The 20,313-nt window shown below is 43.3% G+C and overlaps 1 protein-coding gene across 1 annotated transcript; it reads left to right on the top strand.

The window, feature by feature from the left end:
• The first annotated feature begins 1,551 nt into the window (after positions 1-1,551).
• On the top strand, positions 1,552-18,638 carry LOC309362996 (keratin, type II cytoskeletal 5-like). Its single transcript, XM_081899073.1, has 8 exons — positions 1,552-2,602; positions 5,364-5,584; positions 12,298-12,358; positions 13,792-13,887; positions 14,325-14,489; positions 16,145-16,270; positions 17,232-17,452; positions 18,449-18,638. The coding sequence occupies exons 1-8, from the start codon at positions 1,958-1,960 to the stop codon at positions 18,534-18,536; spliced, it is 1,623 nt and encodes a 540-aa protein (XP_081755199.1). The 5' UTR covers positions 1,552-1,957; the 3' UTR covers positions 18,537-18,638.
• Positions 18,639-20,313: the final 1,675 nt, after the last annotated feature.

Here is a 20,313-nt window from a genome sequence, read left to right on the forward strand (position 1 = left end):
AATGGGTGAATTAGATTTTAGTTTGTTGAATAACTACATCTCCCAAAGGCCAAGGTTAGAAAGAAAAAAGCAACACGGCACATAATATGCAATACATATCACAAGACTAATTAACTAAAACATAACAGCATGAGCAAAAAATAATAATATAACCAATCACCTGCAGGGCCAACTGAAGGTGGCGGCAGGAAGGAGGGACATTTGTCAAGGGCCTCAAGTTGAAAAGACACTTGTTAATATTTTGGCATTTGATGTGGTCAGAAATGTATGAAGAGAGAGGACAAGAAGGGTCAAACTTTTGTGAGTGTTTGTCTCTTGAACCTCCCACAAATTGCTAAAATGGCAACCTGAAGTCTTCCTATTTATGTAATTTACTCTGTATCCATCTCCCACAGTTCATAATTCATAATTTTATGAACCTCTAGCATGCTCACTCCTTAATCGTGGTCCCCACCACTACTTGCTGTCTCAAACATCTCAAACATTTTGGTCTTTGCTGATAGAGAAAGGGATCCAACTCCTGAACATCTCAGCTGGAATAGTGGCACTAAAAAGAAAGGTTTGGCACAGAATGATCAAAGTACATACCTGATGGGAGGGGGTAACATTCTATTTCAACACTTCCACCTTAAACATACTTCTTTGAACTCCTGTTGATGGTAAGGGAATTAACTTTAAAGAAAGCATGCTTAAAAGTAGTGGCTTTTCCAGGTTTATGATTCAGTTATGATTAAACGGTATGTGTGGTATGTGCCTGGTAACCCAACAATGTGGGAGTGCCTTTTTCTTTACATTTTGCAGCTCTGCAATATGGATGTACAGGCAAACCTCAGAGATACAGTAGTACCTCGGGTTAAGAACTTAATTCGTTCTGGAGGTCCGTTCTTAACCTGAAACTGTTCTTAACCTGAAGCACCACTTTAGCTAATGGGGCCTCCCACTGCCGCAGTGCTGCCGCTGCATGATTTCTGTTCTCATCCTGAAGCAAAGTTCTTAACCCGAGGTACTATTTCTGGGTTAGCAGAGTCTGTAACCTGAAGCATCTGTAACCTGAAGCGTCTGTAACCTGAGATACCACTGTATTGCATGTTTGGTTCCAGACCACTGCAATAAAGTGAATATTGCAATAAGCAAGCAACACCATTTATGTTGTTTCCCAGTGCACATAAAAGTTATGCTTACACTGCACTGCAGCCTATTAATCCAGCTCCGCCCTGCAACCCCCGCCGCCACTGCAGGGGCAGGAAGGCAAAAACCATCCCCAGCCACTTTCAGGGCCCGAAGAAAGGGGGGCAGGGTCTTCCGTCCCCTGAAAGCAGCCAGGCTGCTTGCAGCTGCACCTTCTTCCTCACAAACAGCAATACCTGTGAAGTGCAAAGTGCTATAAAACAAGATGTGCCTGTATGAGCATAATCTCAGCAAGGCACATGAAGTTGCTGAACCAACACACTACAAGATCATGCATTATGAAATGACAAAACATAATGGACACAAATTAATGTTGACAGCCAAAGCTGATCGATCCCCTTTCAAACTCATAAAGTTGCATAAAATTTATGATGCTGTGCAGCATTTTCTTCAAAAAGAAGGCAAGCAAGCAAGCAGAACTTCCTTTAAATATTTGACAACTTCTGGCTAAATTAACCCTTAACACATGGTTGGTTTCTGAATACATGGTAATTTGATCATAAGGCCTCAGGCAATGCAAGCACCTATCACTACATAGGGGTGTGTGTGTGTGTTCTCTTCAATTAGCATTGAACAAGTCCAATTGGACACCTGCGTTCCAGGTGTGTCAAAATCATGAATGCGCTAAATTGATCTCCTGACTTCCAAAGCGGCCAAACCCAGGGCCCCCGGAGGATAAAAGAAGCCATGTTCAAGGGCTCTCCCACCAGAGCACCACTCTTTAGGCTTCCTCCTCCGTAGCAACGTCTCTCAGAGGCAATCCACAAAGATGAACCGGCAGTCCTATAGTATCAGGGCTGGAGGAGGAGGAGGCGGAGGCAGCAGGGCTTTCACTGCCACCTCTGCCATTGTCCCAAGTAGCAATAGATCTGGTTTCAGCTCACTTTCTCTTGCCAGAGCTGGCGGAGTTGGCTTCGGTGGTGGCGGTGGCGGCAGCAGTTTTGGAAGGATCAGTATTGGTGGCGGTGGAGGTGGAGGTGGTTTTGGCAGCAGGAGTCTTTATAATCTTGGTGGCAATAGGAGAATTTCCAGCAGCAGAGCAAGCAACCTCCGCAGTGGATTTGGTGGCGGCGGCGGACTAGGTTTTGGTGGAGGGTCCGGCAGTGGATTTGGTTTGGGTGGTGGATCTGGTGGTGGGTATGGCTTTGGCGGGGGAGCTGGAGGTGGTGGTTTTGGTTTGGGTGGTGGTGGTGGAGGATTTGGTTTTGGTGGCGGACTTGGCGGATCCAAAAGTTCCTTGGGCTTTGGTGGAGGTGGACCTGGAACTGGTGGCACCATTCAAGAAGTAACCATTAACCAAAGTCTCCTGGCACCGCTCAATTTGGAAATTGATCCTTCCATCCAAGAGGTGCGGAAAGAGGAGAAGGAGCAGATCAAGACTCTGAACAACAAGTTTGCTTCTTTCATTGACAAGGTGAGACTTCATTCAGCTGTTGTAGGATAGTACAGTACAGAAAGAGAAGAAAACCATGTTTATGCTTTATGTGAGCATAAGGAGGTAGACTCAAGACAAATGCATATGTCTTAACATGTAAGCATAGACACAAGTTGAGTTTGGATGGCTGGATGGCTTATGAATTCAGGTGTATGTGTGTTATAACAATCTTACTAGAGATACACACAAAAACCCATTCAAAGTGTTTGTCGAATCATCAGAATATGAATTTAAATTTCACTTTCTAAGTTCAAGGGTTAGGATATTCCCCACCACCACCACCACCAATACGTAGTCTAACTGAATAGTTAAAACTCTTGTTTCTTCATTCTAATCTAAAACCCATCAACCATTTTGTCAAAAATTTATTAATGATGTAAATGGGAGCAGGAGATGTGAGGAAGTTCAAGGATATTATGAAATTTTGTTAAAACAAAGCAATAATGTTTATTATCATTGTATTCTTTTTTCTAAAAACTCTAATAAATATTTATAAAAAAATAAAATAAAACCCATCAACCATAACTGGAAATTTTTGTGGAGGAAGGACTTGAGTAGGAGAATATAAATTCAACATTTTTGTGAGCAAATTTAAACTAGGAGAGGATTTGGTTGAGCTTTCTGTTCACTCAAAATTCATTTTGGTTCTGTTCCTTTTATCTGGGAAAGGAAAACGAGGATTTAGACGATTTTTCATGGAGCTACCATTTAACTGAATAATTGCACAATTTCTACCCTCTTTACTACTTAGCTTAGCATATTCTACGGGATGCAGGTGGCACTGTAGGTTAAACCACAGAGCCTAGGACTTGCTGATCAGAAGGTCGGAGGTTCGAATCCCTGCGATGGGGTGAGCTCCCGTTGCTCGGTCCATGCTCCTGCCAACCTAGCAGTTCGAAAGTGTGCCAAAGTGCAAGTAGATAAATAGGTACCTCTCCAGCGGAAAGGTAAACAGCATTTCCGTGCGCTGCTCTGGTTTGCCAGAAGCGGCTTAGTCCTGCTGGCCACATGACCTGAAAGCTGTACGCCGGCTCCCTCGGCCAATAAAGCGAGATGAGCGCCACAACCCCAGAGTCGGTCATGACTGGACCTAATGGTCAGGGGTCCCTTTACCTTTACCTTAGCATGTTCTGCCTAATGAAGCCCTCAGTTTTAGTTTCTGGCATCTGCATCTAAAAGGATTTCAGGTGATGGTAACGATCTCCCTGAGACCCTGGAGAGTTACTGCCAGTCAGAGTAATCAATATTAGGGTAAATTTACAAATACCCTGATCAGGTTTAATACGGCTTCCTGTGTTCTGTTCCTTGTGAGGTCTGCTCCAAGTTGCCTCTCTCCAGACCACAACTCCCCAAATCTCTGCTTGCACCTTTGCAATATTTTCTTCAGGGTCTGATGCGTTTCAGTTTGAAGATGCGATGAGGCAATCACACCGCCCAGTTTACTGCTTTTATTATTAAAAAATGTTTATATACTGCTATTTCATTTTAAAATATCAAAGCGGTTTACAGCAAAATACATAAAACCGCAGAGTAAGAACCATATAAAATAGTGAGGCTAAGCTGGGATGGGGTCACCATACCAATGTCAAAGCCTCATGTTATTGTAAATCAAGTTATCTGCATTTTTCACGAGGGTTGCCTGGAAAAAGAAACCCACACAAGCTGTTTCAACTGTGAAGGGGCCGTAGCTCAGTGGTAGTCAGCTTGCAGTAGGTCTACCTCTGGCACCTCCAGTTAGGAGGATCTCATATGTGGCCCCGACCTGGCCACAGTGATCCATGCGATGGTCACCTCCAGGCTTGACTACTGTAATTCACTCTACTTGGGGCTGCCCTTGAAATTGTCCCAGAAACTCTAGCGGGTGCAGAATGCTGCAGCGAGGCTCCTCATGGGGTCTCTGCCATGGGAGCACATTCACCCAGTGCTTTTCCAGCTGCATTGGCTCCCGGTGAAGTACAGGGTCAAATTTAAGGTGCTGGTTTTGACTTTTAAAGCCCTATGTGGCTTAGGACCCTCATACCTACGGGATCGCCTCTCCTGGTATGCCCCACGGAGGACCTTAAGATCCATATATAGCAACACCCTAGAGGTCCCAGGGCCTAAGGAAGTTAGATTAGCCTCAACCAGAGCCAGGGCCTTCTCAACACTGGCTCCAGCCTGGTGGAATGCTCTGCCTCTTAAGACCAGGGCCCTGCAGGATCTGATTTGTTTCTGCAGGACCTGTAAGACAGAGTTGTTCCACCTGGCCTTTGGCTCAGAATCAGTTTGATTCCCTCCCCCTTTTTCTTTTTCCTTTCTCCTCCTCTGATGAGATTGCTCCCTAATTGTTTTAATGTTATATCTTAATCTTTTAAATTGTATTTTAATCAACTTGTTTTTATTATTGGTTGTTAGCCGCCCTGAGCCCGGTCTTGGCTGGGGAGGGCGGGGTATAAATAAAAATTTATTATTATTATTATTATAGCAATGTTGAGAAAGATCAATGGCTACTAGCCATGAAAACAATTTTCTGTTGGAGGTGGCATGCTTCTGAATACCAGTTGCTGTGAATCACAGGTGGTGAGAGTGTTGTTGCATTCAGGCCCTGCTTTCGAACTTCCTACAGGTTGGCCACTGTGAGAAGAAGATTCTGGACTAGATGGGCTTTAGGCCTGATCCAGAGGGACTCTTCTTAATACTGGGCTAGTTGAACTGGGATTCTGATTCAGTAGAAAGAGCTTCATGTGTTCCTTTGTTTCAGGTCCGTTTTCTGGAGCAACAGAACAAGGTTCTGGAGACTAAGTGGACCCTCTTGCAGGATCAAGGCTTGAAATCTGGTGCCAGCAAGAGCAACCTTGATCCATTCTTTGAGGCTTACATTAATAACCTAAGGAAACAGCTGGGAAGCCTGATGAATGAGAGGGGGCGGCTGGATGGGGAGCTGAAGAGCATGCAGGATCTTGTTGAAGACTTCAAGACCAAGTAAGTGAATATCTGATGGGGGGGCAGATATTTATCTGCTATTCCAGCAGACTTGAGAGTGCAGAGTTAGAAAGTATTGCTATTATTATTATTTTGTATCCCGCCCTTCATCCATAGATCTCAGGGTTAAAGGGACGCAGGTGGCGCTGTGGTCTAAACCACTGAGCTTCTTGGGCTTGCCAATCAGAAGGTCGGTGGTTCAAATCCCTGCGACAGGGTGAGCTCCCATCACTCTGTCCCAGCTCCTGCCAACCTAGCAGTTTGAAAGCACGTCAGTGCGAGTAGATAAATAGGTACCTCTGCAGTGGGAAAGTAAACGGCATTTCCATGCGCTTTGGTTTCTATCACGGTGCCCTGTTGTGCCAGAAGTGGTTTAGTCATGCTGGCCACATGACCTGGAAAGCTGTCTGTGGACAAATGTCGGCTCCCTTGGCCTGAAAGCGAAACGAGTGCTGCAACCCCATAGTGGCCTTTGAATGAACTTAACTGTCCAGGGTCCTTTACCTTACCTAGATCTCAGGGTGGGTGACAAAATATAAAAAAACCAAGATAAAAACACAACACAACAAAATAAAAACAAAAGCAACCAATAGCCTCTTTGTTGTTTAGTCATTTAGTCGTGTCTGACTCTTCGTGACCCCATGGACCAGAGCACGCCAGGCACTCCTGTCTTCCACTGCCTCCCGCAGTTTGGTCAGACTCATGTTTGTAGCTTCGAGAACACTGTCCCACCATCTCGTCCTCTGTCGTCCCCTTCTCCTTGTGCCCTCCATCTTTCCCAACATCAGGGTCTTTCCCAGGGAGTCTTCTCTTCTCAAGAGGTGGTCAAAGTATTGGAGCCTCAGCTTCATGCTCTGTCCTTCACCAATAGCCTCACCATCCCACAAAACACATTTAAAAGGACATAGAATGTTAATCAGCCAAAGACTTGGGAGAAGAGAAACATTTTTACCTGGTGCATAAAGGTGTATAATGAAGGCGTCAGGTGAGCCTCCCTGAGGCATCTCACAAACAGGAAGCCTCTGCAGAAAAGGCCCGTTCTTGTGTTGACACACTCTGGACCTCATATGGAGGAGGCACACAAAGAAGGGCCTCAGGATGATCTCATGGTTCATCTAGGTTCATATGGAGAGAGATGGTCCTTGAGGTATTGTGGTCCTGAAATGTTTAAGACTTTATAGGTCAGAACCAGCACTTTGAATTGGGCCTGGAAACTAACTGGTAGCCACTATTGTTGGGCCAGGGTCATTGTAATATGCTCAAATCATCTTGCCCTGGTGATTAACCTGGCTGCCGAATTCTGTACTAGCTGAGGTTTTTGAACCATCTTCAAAGGCAGAGATAGAAAGTAGCAGAGTAGCTGTGATAATACCCACAAAGGCTGTTCAGATTCCCTCTGGTGTGTAGACTCGACATACAATGGGATGCATGCTATATACAGTGTCAAATGCAATTGTCACAAACATATGCAAGCACCCATTCCTATATGCACTATGTACTCCTGTATACACATAATACATTTTGCAATAAATAAATAATTGTATTATTTATACCCCGCCCACCTGCCTGGGTTCCCCCAGCCACTCTGGGCAGCTTCCAGCACATATAAAAACATAATAAAACATCAAACTTAACAACTTAAACTTAATGTCAAAGATTAAAAACTCCCTGGTACAAAATGAAATAGAAATGTTTTGTTTATATTGCACTGTGTCATATACATTGATGACATTGTATTAATCACATTTCCCGAGATGTTAAAAGAGTATATTAGTGGTATAAAATTGTTCCTGTTGTGTATATTGGAGTCATACGGGCATTTCTGAAAAATAACTTTGCAGTCGTGATAGATCAATGCTTTTCTCTTGGTCCAAATGTAGAGTTGTGTTGTCTCAGACAAGTTATATAAATAGAGCCTTTCTTGAATATCTCCAATATATGAAAATAAGCCACTCTCTTACCCCTTCTGTAACTACAACAACATGGCAAATAAATAAATGTCAAAGGCAACCTGACTAATATTAGCGTATGCTGATAAAACATTTTATAGAAGCAATTACTAATAATACCAGGGAGCAGTGGAAACTGGCTACTGACTCAAGATTGAATCATTCAGTCATTCATTTTTGATGTGGTTGAAATCAAGAGAAATGGGCCTTTTGGGAGCTTCTTAGCATGTTGGGCCAACTTTGCAAATGCCACAACAATAGCTCAGACTGCAGAGTGGCAAATCTTTTCAAAGTGAGTCAAACCAGGATATGGTGAATCAGAATCTGGACATTTTGCCTCGAGGGTTGGTTCAGCCCTCTTTAAGCTACTGGCTGAAAAAGCCAACTTTTTAAGTAACTGGGAAGACATTCATATGGAAAAGCTGCTTGTGGGACATACACATATGAACACATAGAAGCTGAATTAGCTGACAGCCAGACCGCCTTCACTTAGAGATGCTTCTCTTGGTCTGCCATGATCACACATATCTGTGCAGCAGATCTACCTAAACACCAGAGATACTCCAAGGCAGGTTACACCCTGCGGAATAAGGACAGGAGCATTACTCTCTGGTAGCTGGTCTTCTCTGTATCACTGGGACTTTGTTTTGTTGCTCCTCCTGCAAGAGCAAGGCCGGGGTAAACCTACCGTATGAGACGGATTAAATACACTGACTAGGCCTCAGTGAGAGGGGGAGAAGATCCAATTTAGGGGGATTGTAACATCTCCTAAAGGGACGCAGGAGTGCTGTGGTGTAAACCACTGAGCCTAGGGCTTGCCGATCGGAAGGTTGGTGGTTTGAATCCCCGCGATGGGATGAGCTCCCGTTACTCGGTCCCTGCTCCTGCCAACCTAGCAGTTCGAAAGCACGTCAAAGTGCAAGTAGATAAATAGGTACCTCTCTGGCAGGAAGGTAAATGGCATTTCCCATGCGCTGCTCTGGTTTCACCAGAAGCAGCTTTGTTATGCTGGCCACAAGATCCAGAAAAACTGTCTGTGGACAAACGTTGGCTCCCTCGGCCAGTAAAGCGAGATGAGCGTCGCAACCCCAGAGTCGTCCGTGACTGGACTTAACTGTCAGGGGTCCTTTACCTTTACCTTAACATCTGCTAGTCCTGACAATTGAAGTGAGCCAGCAGTTAGGCTTTGAGGACTATTTTGCTTGACAGTTCTTTTCTTGGTTCAGAGATATTTGATTTCTTTGTTTTTCTTTTGTTTTTCCCATAGAGCTTAAGGAAGGGGATTTGCATGTAGGATAGGCATGGGCAGAAGTGGTGAAGGGAGAGGGGCAGGCCAAGTAGAGGAAACAAAGGGTTAGGCCAAGTGTGAGGAGCCTTTGGCCCTCCTGATGTTGCTGAACTCCAACTTCATCATCCCCAGCAATTGGCCATGAAGGATGGGACTGATGACAGGTCAACTGTCCCTCACATCTGGGTTAAGCGTCTTCTGGAATTTGCCTCAGCCATGAAGAAGCTATGCTGGTTCCTATTGGGTGTTAAGGCATTGAGGTTGAGTGCCAAGTTGGTGCATGCTAAAACAATGGCCTGGATTAGGGTACCAATTGGTAATGTACCACCAAGACTAGGTTGGACTAGGCAGGCCAGATATGCCCACTTTGATTACCCTCTCGATGTTACTATGATTATTACTTTTTAACCCTGGGGACCGAAATGATCTGAACGGAAGGGTTTAATGCTCTAGAAAAGCGGGGTGTGTATGTGTCAAAATCTGTCAGCAGAGGTTAGGAGTGGTCAAATCTGTCAATTTTGGTCTCTCTCACTTTCTCATTTTTAAAATATTAAATTCAGTTCTCCACATTTCCATAGCAATTTGATTTTTTTAAAAAACAGAATTTAACTTTAATTTCTCCTAATGCACTTATTTTGGATGCAGTTTTACTAATAAACTGATTTCTGCAAGCAACTTCCCCTAATATAATGCATTCCATGATTGCATAATCTTGCATGTTACTTTTACTGCTGTATGCATTCTGTTGCACACTTTGCCTTAACATATGCATATTTTAACACACTGGCTGGTGAACTGCATCAAATTGCAGAGAACTTTCAAGGACAATTTTGGTTTGCGTATTGGTTTGACAAATGTGAATTAGTTGGTTTCTCATCAAGATGCAAATAAATCTAGATTTCTCCCCATTCCTGCCTGAGGCAGGTGGCCTCACTGCTTAATGGTAGGGCCAGTCCTGGTTCTCATAGCTAGTGCAAAGATAAAGTAACTCATAAAGGTTTCAATTGGCACGAAACCAGTTTGCGCAGGGGAAACTCCTAAAACCCAGATGACACAATGAGGGCTACTATCTCAGACCACACCACGATGACACAATGAGACCTGTCAGTCAAAGGTGGAATTAATGTGAGAGTTTGCCTCCAGATCAGATTGGCTAATGAGAATTGGGGATTTAATTGCTTTCGTCTGGAGCTTGTGGATTGCCTCACCTGCTTGAGTCATCCATGGAGGGAATTTGCTTTGCAAGCGCATCTCTGCTTTTATGCACCTCTGCAATGTGCAGGCTGCTAGGTATGGGCTACTGGTTTTGTGCTATGCTACATAGCTGTCAACGTTTCCCATTTTTTAAGGGAAATTCCCTTATTCTGAATAGGATTCCTTGCAAGAAAAGGGGAAAGTTGATAGATATGCTACTAACATGAACATTATTTCTTGTATGGCTTTATTTTTCATTGGCATGTACAATTCCTCAAGCAGCCCCCCAACCCAAGATTAAACAGCCATTTGTTCTGAGAAATCAAGAGAAAGAAGAATACATCTAGAGCCCAAATTCAATTACTCAGGATGTCATTCAGCTCCAAGCCTGAAAACTAATGGACACTGTCACAGTGGGTGAAAGGAGTGCCACAACCTCTCCAACCACGTCCCACAGCATCTTCCTTGACTGTTAATGTTAACAGATGGAAGTTGGAATTTTTGGGTTCAGCTTTACATGCTTTCTTAACTCCTGATAGGCAAAACTGACACCCAATAGTTTACTTTAATAGTTTGGTTATTACGATTATTTTAATTAAGGTGGCTTCCAGAGTTTAAAAACAAAACTATTAAAATAGCAATTCCAAAAGCACACCCATTAATTACAAAGCAGCAAGAAAGGCACGTAAAACAGCACAGCTCAATGAAACATTAAAGGTAAAGGTAAAGGGGCCCCTGACCATTAGGTCCAGTTGTGTCCAACTCTGGGGTTGCGGCACTCATCTTGCTTTATTGGCCGAGGGAGCCGGCATACAGCTTCCGGGTCATGTGGCCAGCATGACTAAGCCGCTTCTGGTGAACCAGAGCAGCGCACGGAAACACCGTTTACCTTCCCGCCGGAGCGGTACCTATTTATCTACTTGCACTCTGAGGTGCTTTCGAACTGCTAGGTTGGCAGGAGCAGGGACTGAGCAATGGGCGCTCACCCCGCCGTGGGGATTCGAACCGCCGTCCTTCTGATCAGCAAGTCCTAGGCTCTGTGGTTTAACTCACAGCGCCACCCGCGTCCCTATAATGAAACATTAGAAGCCTGAAAAAGAAAAAAAAGCCATGGCCTGCTACATAAAACTCAGCAAGCAAAGTGAGCAGGTTGGAGGAAAGCATTTTTGAGTTGGGGTGTCAACACAGGAAAGTCCCTTTTCCAAGTTGCCATGCACCTTCATGATGAAGGCTCCCTAAGAAGGACTTTTGACAGACAGATTCCTGTGAGAGCTGGTGGTCCTTGCAACTGAAACCAAATGATGCCTCAGGGTCGGGGTGGGGAATGTGGATACACCTTGATGATGCATCCAAAGAATTTGGGAAGCAAATTGCCAAAGATAAAATTTCTCAGGTTTTGTTTTGTTTGCTAATATCTAATGATCTGCTGATATCTAATGATCACCTGTGGACTTTACAGCTAGGTCCTTTGAGCTCACCCCCATCCAGCACAGAGATTGCCTCCATCCATAAAGGAAATGGCTATAAGGGGTACTAACCAGTTGACTAATGGCAGCTTCAATGGTAATTGAATATTTTGAGGAGGTTTTTGAAATTTGGAGGAAATTCAGGCCAAAGGCTCACAGACGCATGTTTGCATAATATTTTCATATGCTACTTTGATATACGGGTGCGACTGTTGAATTTAAATGTCACAGAAGCTGAGCCAACTAATTTTCCATCCAAATGATCCCAGATAACTTCTTAAATTAATTTGTACTTCAGTTGATTTCTCAAAAATATCACTGCAGACCAAATCAGGTTCCCTTTCAATTAACCCCATCCATTATACCAAAAGCATCACTATATAAAACCAACTTAAGTTATTCCCACAAACCAATAGCTTAGTGAGTAAATCAAATCACAAACACGCCCATTCATTTCCCCCTGAATTCATGTACCAATCAGAAACACTCAAGGCACATACAAAAAAAATCTGGGGATCCATGTTCTGCAGGCACACTCCTAACAACACCCTAATTTGGGGGGTATTTTTCTGCAGATATATAGGATGAGCAGAGTTCAATGTCAAAGGCTCTGCAATCAGGGCCCTTATCCTAACATCATACAGTATCTACACACTGGGAACACACCGGAAATAGTTTTCATAGGTGATTTATGGCAATAAGTGCAGTATGTGCTATGTACAACATTATCATTGTGGTTCATTTTGAAATGCCTAAATGCACGTTGAATAAATGTAATAGTTACAAACTGAAACTTTTTGCTTCTTGTACTGATAGATACGAAGAGGAAATCAACCGGCGCACATCTGCCGAAAATGAGTTTGTCATGCTCAAGAAGGTGAGGCTTCGTGCTCCGAAGGTTGATGACTAGCTGGGTTAATTAAGAGAGACCCAATATTATATCTGACCAAATTATGTTTCATGCATCAAGAAAAGGACTCGTTGGCTTGGTGTGACTTCTCTTGGTGCATTTTGTACTAAGCTGGAGGGAAATGTGCGCATAAGGCATGAATTCTGAGCCAGTTTTAAAAGCGAATATGCAGGGGCACTATTTAAGGAAGGTGGTAGCTCTCCCTCTCCACATGTGATTATTCTCCAGGACCATCTGTAGCAAGCATCTCACTGGTTCTATATTCTGAGTGACTTTTGAAGTAAGCAAAGGGTCAGCATCTGGAGCTAAATCTCCTACTAGCCTCCCGCTTACAAACTTAGGGGCAAAAGAGTTGAGAAACTGGTGTCAGGATTTGTGAATTTGTTCTATGAGTGTCAGGAGGCAGTGATTTCCATCCTATCCTGTCTTCAACACAATCAGCCCTGATTCTATTCCACTGCACTTCAACTTCTGCTATGACCTACATTATTCATCTTGCTATCCACTTTGGCCAAAACTAATGCAATTAAATGTGTAATTAATTACGTAATTAACTTCAATACATTTCAATGGAAGGGAAACTGTTAATATAACCAGTTACAGATAGGTAGCCGTGTTGGTCTGCCATAGTCAAAACAAAAAAAATTCCTTCCAGTAGCACCTTAAAGACCAACTAAGTTAGTTCTTGGTATGAGCTTTCGTGTGCATGCACACTTCTTCAGATACCTGAAGAAGTGTGTATCTGAAGAAGTGTGCATGCACACGAAAGCTCATACCAAGAACTAACTTAGTTGGTCTTTAAGGTGCTACTGGAAGGAATTTTTTTTGTTAATATAACATTTGTGGATTTAAAAAAAGCAAGTATTGTGGATACTACTTACATCTGCTTGTGTGGTTTGGGTTCCTGACCTCAGGTGAGTATGCAAATTGTGTCTACTTCTGCTCTTGTTTCTGTTTCTAATACTATTCCCTGAAATCCTTAATTTGCTCTTAGGCCATTTTCTGGACTAAGGCACTATCCACTATCCCACAAATCACCCTCCAGGAAGACTAGTTGCTGAGCAAAGAAATAAGCAGCTAAATGGACTTGGGCATCTTTCCCAAAATAGCATCTGTGCTGACAAAAGATTGCTCTTTTTGAGATAAAAAGGGAGTGAAAAATAATAACAAAAGCTTCTATAGAACATTGCCTTTATAACTCCATAATGAATCTCCTTAAGAGTGGACATTTGCATCTTTTTTTATTGTGCCCATTCCCTGTTTTCTCTCCAATGAAATCTAAGCAAAGTTTATTTATGTATTGAACTGATATACTGCCATATATCAGGGTCTCAGGGAAGTTCATGGAACAAAATCAGAATATAAAACCACAAAAAAATGGTTTCTTGCTGTCTTTTTAGGATGTGGATGCTGCCTACATGAACAAGATCGAGCTGGAGGCCAAGGTGGATTCCCTGACTGATGAACTCAACTTCCTGAGGGCCCTCTATGAATCGGTATTCAGTCTTCCTCTTACTTTCAAAACATAGACCTAGAAGTCAGGCTGATAAATGTTAAGGCGGCAATGTGAAGAAGCATGACATTTCTAAATACCATCCTTTTGCTTTCCCCCCTAAATATTTGGATTTACATTGTCCTAATGTGATTTCTCACAAACAATGGTCCTAATTTTAGATGCTATTAATGATGTCTAGAAGATTTGATGTTTCATATTAGAGATCCAAAATTCATCTGCCACTGAAGATTCAGAATCTTCAGTTGTTATTGTTGTTGTTTATTATGAATGTCAAGGTCTCCCCCATGTGACCCTGTTCCCTAGAAAGCTGGCCATTTTACAGATGTGTGTCTCCTACCGATCTGATCCTGTCCCACCCCAATAACCCGCCAAACATGAAATGTTTTCTAACCAAATTTTGTCTTCTATGTTTTTCAGGAACTAGCTCAGTTGCAGGCCTCCATGTCTGATACTGCTGTCATCCTCTCGATGGATAACAATCGGGACTTGGACCTGAATGGCATTGTTTCTGAGGTGAAAGCACAATATGAAGACATTGCCAACAGGAGCCGAGCTGAAGCAGAGGCATGGTACCAAACTAAGGTGAGCAGTTCTAGCATGGAAGGTGGCCTTGGACCCTGGTACATCCAAGGGACACTTCTGATAAAACATGGGTCTGGAGTTGCTTAGGATCTTTTAAGCTTGGTGGGGAGGTTGAAATGGAGTAAATATGAAGCAATTGGGGGGTAGTCGTAGTTAAGGAGGGAAGGAAAGAATTAAATGCCAGCTCCCCAACTGCTGTGATCCCAGTAATTATCAATCTCTCCTCTGCCACTGTGGCTGCTATTTCCATTTTAAAGAATGTGTCTATGAAATGCAAAGGTTCATTTAACATGTCACATCTAGTTTGGTCTACAAGATGTCACAATCTAGTCTCAAGATTCCTGTTATAAATCTTATCTCCATTTTGGATTGTGGCCAGAATAGTCCCAGAAATCCACTTGCACAACAGTTTGAATCCTGCTTCCTGATGAGAAATAGAGAAAGTCCACATGAGCTACTCTAACTTTCTAAGTAATAATAATAATAATAATAAATTTTATTTATATCCCGCCCTCCCCAGCCGAAGCCGGGCTCAGGGCGGCTAACAACAATCAAATAATCAAACAGTCAAATAATCACACATTCTAAAAATATTTCATTATAAAAATTAATTAAAATCAAATTGATGGCAACCGATTAAGCAAAATTCTGTGCAGGTTGCCAGAGGAGGGAGTCAGGCTGCGCCCTGACCAAAGGCCTGGTGGAACAACTCTGTCTTGCAGGCCCTGCGGTCCCCTAGTCTCTTGTGACAGAGTGTTCCACCAGGTTGGAGCCGCAGCCGAAAAAGCCCTGGCTCTAGTTGAGGCCAGCCTAACCTCTCTGAGGCCTGGGACCTTGAGGATGTTATTATTTGCAGACCGTAGGTTTCTCTGTGGGGCATACCAGGAGAGGCGCATGGATCACAGTGGCTAGGTCAGGGCAAGAGAGATAAGGGGCCAACTGCTTAGCTTGGCAGAGATGAAAAAATGCCGCCTTTGTTATAGCTGTAATCTGCGCCTCCATAGAGAGGGAGGTATCGAAGATTACACCCAAACTCTTAACGGACGGTGCTGGCACTAATTGCACCCCCGCAAGAGATGGGAGTCTAATATCTTGAGCCAAAACACATTCAGAACATGAGAGACTAATTCAGATATCAAATTTGCAAAGTTCACCCATGTGACATGTCCTTTCAGCTGAGATGTGACTGAATTGAGTGTTAGGTGCCAGCAATTGGCAGTCCCTAAATTAACTGGTCATTAACCACAAAGAGTTGGACACAACTAAATGACTAAACAACAAAAACCAGTTAGCTGCCTGAAGAATGAAAGGCATCATTACTTTTTAATACCAGTCAGTGAGGAAAAACAGTGAAATTTTTTGCTGGATTTGCCTGTAGGTTTCCTCCATAAGTATCTAGTTGACCACACTGGGAAAACAGGATGCTAGCTAGATCCAACAGTGCTCTTCTTAGCTTCTTCAATCCGGTCCTCTTGGTGATGCCATTTGGACCTCCCAACAGCCAATGCCAGAAAAGAGGAGTGTGGATGAGCAGAATCTTTGATAATGGGCTTTCTCAGATCATTCTCAGGGGCATTCATTGCTGACCAGTGCTGCGTAATTGTGTCTCTCCTTCATCCCATCTCTGCCTTCCCTTCCCTTTCCTGCTGTTATAGTTTGAGGAGCTCCAAGCTAGTGCAGGGAAGCATGGCGATGATCTGCGTAATACTAAAGGAGAAATTTCAGAGCTCAACCGGATGATTCAAAGGATACGGTCAGAAATTGAAAACGCCAGGAACCAGGTAAGAAAATCTGTACAGTGGTACCTCGCAAGACGAAATTAATTCGTTCTGCGAGTTTTTTCGTCTTGAGAATTTTTCGTCTTGCAAAGCACGGATTCCCATAGTATTAACGGTTTTAAGAAAAAGGAAACAAACTTGCAAGATGTTTTTGTCTTGCGAAGCAAGCCCATAGGGAAATTGGTCTTGCGAAGCAACTCAAAAAATGAAAAACTCTTTCGTCTTGCGAGTTTTTCGTCTTACGAGGCATTCGTCTTGCAAGGTACCACTGTAATTGATGCAATGTTCTCTTTCAGTAGGCAACGTAGCAATGCTTTAAAAGGCAATAGTTGGTTAAGGGTCACATGACAGAGGCCATCTGCATTGGATAGCCTTGCCACTACTTTGTGGGGTGGCAGGGAGAGGAAGTTCTGTTTTCGGCTGAAACTTTGTAAAAGTGTGGGAATTCATCAAAATGAAAACTGACAATATAATCTGGGAAAGACGGAAATAAAATTTATATCCCAAAATGAGCAGCCCTGTGTACATAGACTCAAAAGCAAGTTCACACCTTACAAAATAGAATTGCAGCCTCATTTATTCAAGGACTAAGAAATAAATGAATGCATGATGATAGCAGCAGTATTTACACTAATACAGTGGTACCTCAGGTTAAGTACTTAATTCGTTCCGGAGGTCCGTACTTAACCTGAATCTGTTCTTAACCTGAAGCACCACTTTAGCTAATAGGGCCACCCACTGCTGCCGTGCTGCCGGAGCACGATTTCTGTTCTCATCCTGAAGCAAAGTTCTTAACCTGAAGCACTGTTTCTGGGTTAGCGGAGTCTGTAACCTGAAGCATATGTAACCTGAAGCGTATGTAACCTGAGGTACCACTGTAATCATGATAGCAATAATAGCAATAATAATGAATGTACAAATACTAAAGAGGACAAGGAATTTAACAACACCTTCCTTCTTACAGTGTGCAAATCTGCAGACCGCTATTGCGGATTCTGAGGAGCGAGGTGAATTAGCTCTCAAAGATGCCAGAGCCAAACTCATTGACTTGGAAGATGCTCTCCAGAAAGCTAAGGAAGAAATGACCCGCCTACTGCGGGAGTACCAGGAGCTCATGAATGTCAAACTGGCACTGGATATTGAAATTGCCACCTACAGGAAGCTGCTGGAAGGGGAGGAGAACAGGTGAGCTGGATAAAGTGATAATAACTTTACGAGCAGCTTCAGTTTCTTTTTGCAGGGGATGCTATGTGGAGATTAAACAATATCTGCAATGGCACAACTCTATCAATGGATGCCTGTTAAGTTTGCTTTGTCTGCTTCTAGTACTTTTCCGAGCACAATTCAAAGTGTTGGTGCTAACCTTTAAAGCCCTAAACAGCCTTGGCCCAGTATACCTGAAGGAGCGTCTCCACCCCCATCACTCAGCCCGGACACTGAGGTCCAGCTCTGAGGGTTTTCTGGCGGTTCTCTCACTGTGAGAAGTGAGGTTACATGGAACCAGGCAGAGGGCCTTCTCAGTAGTGGTGCCTTCCTTGTGGAACACCCTCCCATCAGATGTCAAGGAAATAAACAACTATCTGACTTTCAGAAGACATCTGAGGGCAGCCCTATTTAGGGAAGTTTTTTAAGGATTTTTTTTTATTATGTTTTTAGATATGTTGTAAGCTGCCCAGAGTGGCTGGGGAAACCCAGCCAGATGGGCAGGGTATAAATAATCAAATTATTATTATTATAAATTGCAAGAATAAGTAATACAACATTTGATTATCTTCTTCAAACACAAAATAAAATGTTTTAGTACACAAATCATTTCTCTAATCTTGTGAATTGTGATGGAGTGTTTGTTGCAGTAGGAAAAGCAACGCTCCTTGTGGTGCCATGGACTTTGAGAGTCTTTGAGGTATTGCTCTAAGTTTACAGCTCAGATCTTAAGCATCAATATCTTTGCTTCCATTGTGCATCAATTATTTTTCCAAATTCTTGCAGATCTTAAGTACATCTTCAGTAGATTTTTTTGTTGATACTGTATATATCATACAGGAAGCCAAATAGGGAAATATATTATTGCAGCTGTTGGAAACTCTATTTAACAGATAACATTGTCCCTTATATATACAACAGACCATATTCATTGTAATAGATGAGCCATTTTTCATTTTGCTATTTCTTCTTCAACAGGCTAACTGGAGAAGGAGTCAATCCTGTAAGCATCTGTAAGTATCATGAACATTTTATTTTATTTGCCTGGCCCAGAATAAGTTATTAATAATGTGATGATGATTAGTTCATTTATTCCCAAATGGTGCATGAAGTACACTGTGCACCACAAGAAGGGCAAGTGTTAGGAATGGTGAAGAAATTCATTCAGCAATTTGCGTTTCTTGAACCAGTGCATCCATTAAAAGTGATATGCCTACTGAAACACAGCTATCCTTCCAAATTTGCACCTCCAAATTTTTCAAAGCAGTTATATATCCAGCCAAGAGCTGGATATAAAAAGTCCATTATTAGAGGGAAATGTGCATAAAATTGCAAATATTAGCAAATATAATATATTACAATATAAAAATTACATGCAAAAGAGAACATTTGCAAATAAAAATGCTTATTTTAGAATAAGCATGCACAAAACGCATACATATTTCCATGCAGAATGACAACAGCAAAGGCCAGATTTAGCTAAGTTGTTGCATGCATGGAATGAGGTATTTTCATGCAATGGTACTTTCCCCCTTCCACCCACCCACCCCCCATTTCCCTGTTCCCCCTAAATCCCCAGAACAGTTCTAGGGGGCACATGGGGTACAGAGGGGCAGGAGAGAGGACAGTCCTGCTCTGCAAGTAGACCTCATTCAACACATGCACACACCACTTAACACCATGTTGAATTCCACCCAAACTAATGTGGACTGAACTTAACACTGGAAAATTTAGAAGCTGGGATAAACTGAATATTTCAGATCTCCGGCCCTAGCTGGTGTGCCTTGATGAACTAAGCTGCCATGTTAGACATTTCCACGACTCTTTCCACGCAGCTTTGATCACTGTCTTCCTCTCTCTCCCTCTGCCAATATTTGGACACTGGCATCATTACAAAGGAGTAATGATGCACAGGGAATTCCTGCACTACAGATTATAGGCATAGGTGTGGGGGAGTCCCTATAATTCAGAAAGCAGCATCCCATCCCTGAGGCCCAAATGACTGGGCAAACGGACAGGAGAGAGGGATGCCGGGAGACAAGATTAAACAGGCTGTCCCAGAGTTGCAAGGCGGGAGACGCATCTCTTGGTGTGTGAGAGTGGAAGGAGCTTGCAGTTTTAATCTGGGGAGAGGCTATGCCCCAGCTGCCAAATGTTTTGGAAACCCTGGAGAAGATCTTGAAGGGCTGCCATCCCAGTTAGGCACCTGATCGGATTCCTTCCTTGGTATTGCATTCCAGGCAGCAGCTTCTTCCAGTGCTACCAGCTGGGAACAATAGCACACAGCTGGGGCTGTTCCAAGGAAAAGGCTGGTCCCTTTTTCCCAGGGAGATTCTCACAGTCACCATGGGAAGGGAGCTGCACAGCTTTGTAAGCAAGCCAGGCTCTTAGTGGCAAGTTCCCATAGACTGCCTTGGACCAGGAGGGATGGCATAAAAGCAGCAAGTTGGTTTGTCCAGTAGACATCCACTCTGCTGAGGATCACAGGAGTGCAATGTTTCTCCCCCCCCCCTAAGTCCCATAACACAGGAGGAAAGCCTGCTGCTTCAGCCCAATCTTCCTCCTCCTCCTCCTACCAGTCTCCTCCAAGGGGCTTCTTCCTCAGCAGTGCCCTCTCCTTTTATCACCAGCAAACCAGCTCTTTTCTTGCTTTCAAATAGGATGGAGTATCTTTCCCCTCTTCTGGCCTTCCACCTATGGTGAGATGTCCAGATCAAAATCCCAGTCAGGTAGCTCATGAGAGTGATGAGCACTGTTGCTGTGGGAATCCCCCATTCACTCCTACCCACCATTGGATCATGCGCTCAACTCCTGCTGTCTATCCATACATACTCCATTTCCGT

Source organism: Podarcis melisellensis (assembly GCF_964234715.1).
Source record: "Podarcis melisellensis genome assembly, chromosome: 2".
In the NCBI taxonomy this organism is placed as follows: Eukaryota; Metazoa; Chordata; class Lepidosauria; order Squamata; family Lacertidae; genus Podarcis; species Podarcis melisellensis.

Excerpts from the sequence above, each read along its gene's own strand:
- LOC309362996 (XM_081899073.1), top strand. The coding sequence starts at position 1,958 with ATGAACCGGCAGTCCTATAGTATCAGGGCTGGAGGAGGAGGAGGCGGA. Across the intron at positions 5,585-12,297 it reads GTTGAAGACTTCAAGACCAA|ATACGAAGAGGAAATCAACC; the intron begins GTAAGTGAATAT and ends TTGTACTGATAG. Across the intron at positions 13,888-14,324 it reads TGAGGGCCCTCTATGAATCG|GAACTAGCTCAGTTGCAGGC; the intron begins GTATTCAGTCTT and ends TATGTTTTTCAG.